The sequence below is a fragment of the Pisolithus orientalis genome (genome assembly GCF_024613125.1).
Source record: "Pisolithus orientalis strain OTSU chromosome Unknown F5J12scaffold_47, whole genome shotgun sequence".
NCBI classification, from domain to species: domain Eukaryota; kingdom Fungi; phylum Basidiomycota; class Agaricomycetes; order Boletales; family Pisolithaceae; genus Pisolithus; species Pisolithus orientalis.
The window spans coordinates 272,423-280,434 of NW_026260828.1; the positions used below are offsets into that span (position 1 = coordinate 272,423).

Below are 8,012 nucleotides of genomic sequence, written 5' to 3' on the forward strand. Positions count from 1 at the left end.
CAACCCTTTCTTGTCCCCAACCACCAACATCCCCTATGGTGGGTGTTCTCTTTCCCAAACATCCAAGGCCTTGCAATCCTCCAGATCTTTCTTCATCAACCACTCATCATCCTCTGGCCCATACCCCAGCCACTGCACCAAGTACTTCTTTGTCCTCCCAGCCTGCTTTTCATCCAATATCCGTTCAATCAAATTTTCCAACTGTCCATTTGCTGTGACCACAGGGCCCAGGCAAGGCAGTTCACATGAGGGGAATAATGTGGTGTTGTTGGGCACAAAGGCATGCAACTGACTGATGTGGAATGTGGTGCAAGCATTGGCCATGTGGGGCATGTCCAAGATGTAGGTAGATGTCTTGGGTGAGGCTGACAGGATGGTATATGGACCATCGTACCATGGCATGAACTTTGCTACATGATTAGTTCCATTAGCAATGTACTTGTGTCTATGATGTTTAGTAGATAACCAAACCTTGTCCCTGACTGAGAACCTCAGGTCAGGGACATGGCAATGATTAGCTGCATGAGCTTGAGCTGCCTTAGCAGCAAGGAGACTGTCATGAGCCTTGAGGACATCCATCTCTAGGCAGGCCAAGAAGGTTGCCCCATCAACCTGGTCTGTCAGAGTCTCAGCATCTGAGGTGGAGATGGGGGGTAAGAGTTGAGGGGAATGGCTGAGGTGAAGTTGGAAGGGTGAGAACCCTGTACTGTTATTAATGGTATTCATAATATGGAAACATACTCAAGGGAGGGCCTTGACCCAGCCTTTCTGGTTGTGCTTGACATGGAAGTGTACACATTGATTAACAGTCTTGTTAGTGTGCTCGCTGGCCCCATCCATCTGTGGATGATATGACAATGACATTTTGAGTTTAATACCTGTCAGCTTATGAAGGGACCTCCAAAAGCGAGACATAAAGAGCTTATCACAATCCGAAACAATCTCCAAGGGGAGACCATTCTTGCAATACCAATGGTTGAAGAAGAGTGTCGCAAACTTGGAGGCCATGATAGAGCTGTGGCAAGGTACCAAACGCATGTCAGCCCCAAGATGGTCTGTCATTGTCACAATCATATTGAACCCATGATCTTCTGGCAAGGGACCAATGAAGTCGATAGCTACTGAGTCCCTGCAAGTGTCAGGGACTGGTAAGGGGTGAAGGGGACTGGCAGGTGCTGTGGTTGGAGACTTGTTGTGCATGCAATGGGTGCAGGCTGGGATGTATGCAGCAGTGAGATCATGGCGCATGTTAGGCCAGTAGAAGGAATTATGTAGCACTGCATAGGTTTTACCAGTGCCAAAGTGGCCCAAGGCCTCATGAGCGAGATGGAAGAAACACTCATGAAGTGAATGTACGTGAGGGATCACTAGACAGCCTGTGAGATACAGTAAACCATCCCATTCCTGGAGACCAGGGAGCAAGTTGAGGAGAGAAAAGAGTTTTTTGCAGAAAGGATCCTCCATGTATCCTTTCAAGATCTCCACCATCAGCAACTTATCCACCTCAACCATTGACACTGCAGTGACAGGGGGAACATCATCCAAGCATCATGATAATGCATCAGCACCAACATTATGCTCACCTTGGACATAGTGGATAGTGAGGTCAAATTGTGACATGTACTCCTGCCAGTGAGCTTGACATTGGGAGAGATCACATTGTGTGGTGAAGTTCTGAAGAGTGCAATGATCTGTATACACTACCACCAGGGCACCAAGTAACTCAACCCACCACTTCTTCAAGGCATGAATGATGGCTAGCAATTCCTTCTTGTGCACCAGGTAGTTGAGTTCAGCACCATGTAGAGGAGTAGAGTCGAAGGCAACTGGTCTAGCAGTCTCCCAAGTAGGTCCCCAGGAGAGAATCACACCAGTATGAAAGTCCAACATGTCACATGTAAGGAAAATATGGTTGTTGCCTGGGTTGTCATGGTCAATAGTTGTCAGGTGGTGGGGACTGACTACAAGGTCCTTGACAGCCTGGAAGGCCCGCTGATGTTTGTTGGTCCAGGTAGGAAACTTGAATTCCATGGTCTTTGTCGTCAATGCATTCAGGACACACATGTGTTCTGCAAGATTGGGGAGGTGATCAGCAACATAACAGACCAGACCAAGGAAACCACACATGTCTGTAACCAATCGAGGGACTGGCCAGTCAAGAATCCTAGCGATCTTGGAGGAATCCAGCTCGATCCCTTGAGCCAAGATGCAGTGGCCCAGGCAGAGTACATCAGTGCAAAACAGCTGAGTCTTCTTGAGGGAGCAGAACAACTTAGCATCGTGAAGAGCCTGGAGAATGGTGTGAACATTGCATTCATGTTCCTCAAGCATTTGTGACCAGATGATAATATCATCGAGGTAGATGTGACAAATACGACTGATTAGGTGACAGAGAGTGGAGGACATACGATGTTGATGAACTGCAGGGGCATTGCACACCCCCATGGGCATAACTGTCCACTCATAAAGGCCCCAAGGGGTGTGTATGGCCAACCACTTGATGTCATCCAGGTGAACCTTGGTCTGAAAGAACATGTTGGTCATGTCCAGCTTTGCAAAGTATTTATCCTTAGCACAATCATGAAGGATCTTGTCAATGTGGGGTAATGGGTGATTATCAGGTATGGTGTTCAGATTGAGTTGTCAAAAATTGTTCACCCAGCACAGTAAGGCTGTAGGGTCCACCTTCAGGATGATGAACACAGGCAAGGAGTGTGTGCTATTGGAAGGTCACAAATGCCCTGCATCAAGGTGTTGTTGTAGTAATGTCTTCCAAGCCTCATGATATTTCTTAGGACAATTGTATGACTGAAGTTGAATCACTTTGTTAGCATCTTTGGGTTGCATGCAGAATAGAACATTGTCAGGCAGGGCATCAGTGGGTGGGATGTCTGCCAGGAAGTGATCCACAAACTCCACCTTAAGTTGCATGTCACATTTGGTCAGTTCTTCAATAGCAGCAAGGGCCTCAATGCGATGTTGTACTGTGCCAATGATATCTACCCCACAGACTGTGGTGGATGCTACCTCCACAATTTTGTGATACTTCAGCAAAATGCTTCGCAGCTCCATAAGAACCTCACTCTTAACCTTCTTAACAGCCTGGATGGAGGGAGTTACTGGTGGGGGAGAACACACAGAGACTGGGGGGTTCATTAAGTTGTAACCAGTATCTCTACTAATACAAGTATGGAGAGCATGATCAACAACAAACTCATGGGATAAGAACAGAAGGCCCAACAGAAGTGGGGTACACAGCCCAGGTGCGATAATGGTGTGAACAGAGCATGAGCAAAAACATGAATCAGGAGAAAGGCAAGACAGGGTAACATAGCTTCCTAATGACATGACTTCCCTGTCACCAGAAGAAAGGGCAACCTACACATTAAGAGACTTGTGCAGTTGATGATGCTGGAGACCAAGCTTCATGGCGAGGGACTCATCAATCAGTACTAGGTGAGAACCGCTGTCAATAAGCACTTTTACAGGGAGGGGGAAGGTCAAGTTAGGTCCTTCAAGAAGACAGGACCAGCGGAGATGGGGGACAGAAAGAGGGGCAATGTACTCTTCACCTGAGTCTGTTCCATCCCCAAGAGCAGCAGAGGGCATGATGACCACGATAGTGTCTGCATCATCTTCCTCCGAGATGTGGGAATGCTTCGGAGCTGGTTCATCTTCCACGACTGCCATGACAGGCTTTGCATGTTTCTTGCGAGCAACTTCAACATCAGTGGCAGTCAGTGCCTTATAGCTCTTCACATCTGGGAAGTCATTGGGACAGTTGTGCATGGTGTGGTTCTGGAAAAGATGGTGACACTTGAAACAGCCTGAATTGTCACAGAGGAGCTGACGTTCCTCAATGGTAAGGGCAGGCAGGTGCATGTGAGTATGGCCATCTGGCCCCTTCGAGTTCGAAGTTGTAGTATTAGTTGAATGGCCTGGCTGGAAGGGTTTCCTCCAGAGGGCTGCATCAAGCTTCACAGCATCATGGACACATTTCTCATCAAGAAGGTGAACCAGATCGAGCCAGGCTTGGAACTGCTTCTCATGATGAGAACTCATCAAACAATACTCTGCAGTTAGATCAGGGTGCATGTGAGACTCTAAATGGAAGTGGAGGTGATCTTCAGTGAGATGAAACTTACTTCCTCACAACAAGACATTCAGACTTTCTACTTCAACGGCCCATAGGTGAAAGGCCTTGTCACCCTGTGTCAATGACAACATTTTTTGTTGGATAGCCTCTGCCCAGTCACTGGGGAGCCAATACGAGTGGACCTCATCCATAAACCCTGAGAAGGTGAGGGCAGTAAGGTGACTGCCATTGTTGTTGATCCAATCCTGTACATGCAGATCCAGGAGATGGCCAACAACCTTGGTGACTTGGACATCCTCTGCTATGCTCTTCAACTGGAAGTAATTTTTGCAACCTAACTCCCAGCTTTGCAACCCCTCCAGGGTGATATCCCCTGCTGTCAAGAAGGGAGGGGTCTTGCCAGGAGTGGTGTTCTCACATCATGCTGTCTGAGCCTGTGTCAAGGACATTGCAATGGTAGGGAGGACAATGGTAAAGCTATTGGACAATGAGGAGCTATTCATGGAAGCAGGAGATGATGGTAACAAGGAGATACACGAAGGAGAGACAGGCAGAGATGGGGCAACACCAGGTGAGACCACGAGCAGTGGCATAAGTGGCAGGGAAGGAGAGGCAACAGACAACAGAGACAGCAAAGATGAAGACAGCAGCGATGACAACGGTGTTGCAGACAGAGGGTTATTCCCTTGACTATGAGTAGTCAAGGGTACAGGGATGGAGGGGACATGACGAGATGGCAGTTTGACACCTCTGCTAGGCATCAACACATGCTATGGCATATTCAAAAAAAGTGGAACTCACCACAGAGGGGTGAGCACACTCAATCCGATCACAACAATGATGGAACATGGACAGGTGTGTGGATTTGAGCAATCAAGCATATACACTGATACAAGATGATGGACCAGACCCTTCAGTCACATGTAATCCAGAAAGTGGGTCATCTGACATGCACATTTGGTCCTGAAAGTGGGACTAACCAACATTGGCCTATAGACCCTGATGGTGGATAGGCCAACATGTTGGAGGGAGGTCAGCCGACCTCACTGGGGGATGGACTCACACCCTGGAAGTGGTGTTGGCTGACCTCACTGGGGGATGGATCCACACCCTGGAAGTGGTGTTGGCTGACCTCACTGGGCAATGGACCCACACCCTGGAAGTGGTGTCGGCCAACCTCACTGGGTGATGGATCCACACCCTGGAAGTGGTGTTGGCCGACCTCACTGGGGGATGGACCCACACCCTGGAAGTGGTGTCGGCTGACCTCACTGGGGGATGGACTCACACCCTGGAAGTGGTGTCGGCTGATTTCACTGGGGGATGGACACAGACCTCACCACCTGGAAGTAGGGTTGGCCAAACCCTGAAAATTCCCTTGGCATAATCAATTGCTTGTCAATTTAGATGTTACCAGAAGTATTGACTCTGATGACACTTCCAGATGGACATACCCCCTGAGACCAGTGTTGGCCAACCTCACTGGGGGGTGGCCTTACCCCCTGAATCCATGGCCATTCTTCACCTCCAGGTGATGTCAGTGATCTCACAGGGTTTGAAACTTGCAATGAGCATGGGTAGCCATATATAGGGATCCTTTTGATTCACACCATCTACAGTTTATTTATAGACCAAGACCCAGAGCTCTCTTGGTTGGTTGATGAGCTCTAGTTGATTTCTTGCTTGCCTCTTCACCCTCCTTTGCCATCTTCTGATCAACATCCCCACTGCCTCCCCTTTTTCTTTTCCTCACATCCTTTCTTGTATTCTGGGATTCCTTCATGCCACCCCCCTGGGTGGGACAGGAATCCCCTGCACTGACCCCAGTTGTTTCCTGTGCACCAATCCCTCTGCTTGAGCCACCAGAATTCTGCTGCAGTCTTGCAACTACCAGCCCCACTGCACCCATAACATCTTCCCCCTTGTGGATATCAAGACCTGAGCCTAGCAAAAAGCCCAGATTAGCAGCTTCAGGGTCATCTGATTCTATGTCCTGTGCTCTTTTGCACTCCCTCCACAACAAACCAAATCCCAGTACAATGGTAAGACCTTTCTGGGTGGATGCAAACTTTTCACTTTGCAATTGATACAGTGCCTTCCAGAAGGAATCCCCATTGCCATGCATCTCCTGGGGCAAATACTGGGCACTCCAGGCCCAAGATGCCCAGACAGGCAGGTTGACTGGTCCAGCATCAGGTTCCTGTACAAAATGTTTGTTAACCTGGTATTTGAAGAAAGTTTATCACTTACTGTCTCTGGCAAGCCATCTACAAGCTCAACAAGTTCCTGGTACCTGGGCATGATGCAAAGGGACTTTAAATATTTCACCCTGTCCCCATTGGCATGACAAGCAGGGCTGGATTCATGAGGGGTATCTTCAGATGGGGTCCTCCCAGAGTCAAGGATATCCTGGGCCCCTGATGAAGTTGCTATAGGGGTCATACCAGCCCCACCAATTTCTTCCCCTAAATCTGAGGGCTTGGCCTCCACCCCAGCTTCACTGTCCTCCCCAGGGCTCATTCACTCTCTCTTTTTGGATGGGGTTTTCCTGTTCCAGGGCCTTCCCAATGGCTCGTCCTCCTTTTTGCACTTGATGAATGAAACAATCACCTTATCCTTCTCCTCTTGGGAATTCCAATGATTCCAAAGCATCCACATGTCGGCCTTGGTCCATTTTGAAGGATCTTTCATCACAAATCCTTCTGGGATGGAATCGGAACTCAGATACTCCAAATGGGACTTGATAAGCAGGCCCCAGGGAACCTTGGCCTTGGGCTTCCCTGTAAACTTTGCTATGTTTCCAACTTCCATCAACAACTGTAGATGCACTTGACAATCAAGAACATACCATAGGCAGCCTGGAAGACCATTCTTGCCAAACTCTGCTGGACCTTGAGTTTCTGACCAGTCCAAGCTGGTACCTCTGGGTTTCCTTCATCATCCAAGGCTATCTCCACCTTTGGATTCTCATCATTCAAATCTTCCTCAGCTGAGTATGGAATCAACCTAGGTACACATATTACATTGATCACCAACGTTTATCACTTACCAGCTTCAGTCAAAAGATAATTGGTTAACATTTGCTCTCCCTTTAGAACCCAATCCTTGGTGGGCTCTGAAGACTCTGAGAAGGCCTTCTTCCCATCAGGGGGTTGTGTTTCAAAGCTAGGTTTCTTCATTAGCATTGGATAGACAAGGTAAAGGGGAACCTACACTGCCATCTTGATCTGAGAATCAGTAGTCTCATGAGCCAGAAACATCACTATATTTGACCCCATGGTCCTCCTGACTGTTTCAATAAACTCTCTGGCCATGTTGGGAAAATTTTTTCTCCTGTACCTGAATTATTGCATGATTAGTATAAGACATTTGAAGTAGACCAGCACTGACAATTCATGAGTTTCTTTTGGAGCTCCCAACTTATTCCACTTGGAAGCAGCCCTCCCTGCTTCAGCCTTCTTGTCATCTGCAAGAGACTCCCACCACTGTTGGATGATTTTGGTCCTCTGACCTATGGTCTTGGGGTCCTTGGTGTCCCTCCTCTCCCTATCATAGGCATCCATGTCCTCTTTGAAGAGCTGCTGGGAGGCAGTAAAATCAGTGAAGGGTTTTCTGTAATTTCCAGCCTTGGTAGGTCTGGTCCTCTCCTCTCTGCCATCCTCATCCTCACCAGTCCCAGGCTGCTCCTTCCTCTTGTCTGTTGCAGCCAGGATGCTCTCAATGATGTGTTCCTCATCATCCTGGTCTTCAGGGTCTAGTTCTGGCAAAAACACCCTTCTGATGGCCTAAATACACTTGAGATATGTGAAACTTGATGAAAAAGATACCCTACCACTCTCAAGTTCTGGGGCAATTCCACAGATCCTGAAGATGCTTGCTGAAGGATCTGGGATTTCACATCAGCCAGGATCTGGGC

The 8,012-nt window shown here is 48.2% G+C and overlaps 1 protein-coding gene across 1 annotated transcript; it reads right to left on the reverse strand.

Annotated features, from left to right (window-relative positions):
* Nucleotides 1-5,720: 5,720 nt before the first annotated feature.
* On the reverse strand, nt 5,721-7,881 carry F5J12DRAFT_786040 (uncharacterized protein; the record flags this gene model as incomplete). The annotated part of the gene is made up of 7 exons (XM_051743359.1): nt 5,721-6,296; nt 6,347-6,596; nt 6,621-6,888; nt 6,945-7,085; nt 7,146-7,261; nt 7,310-7,435; nt 7,487-7,881. Coding segments are annotated over 7 exons (1,872 nt in total), but the record flags the coding sequence as incomplete, so codon positions are not given.
* Nucleotides 7,882-8,012: the final 131 nt, after the last annotated feature.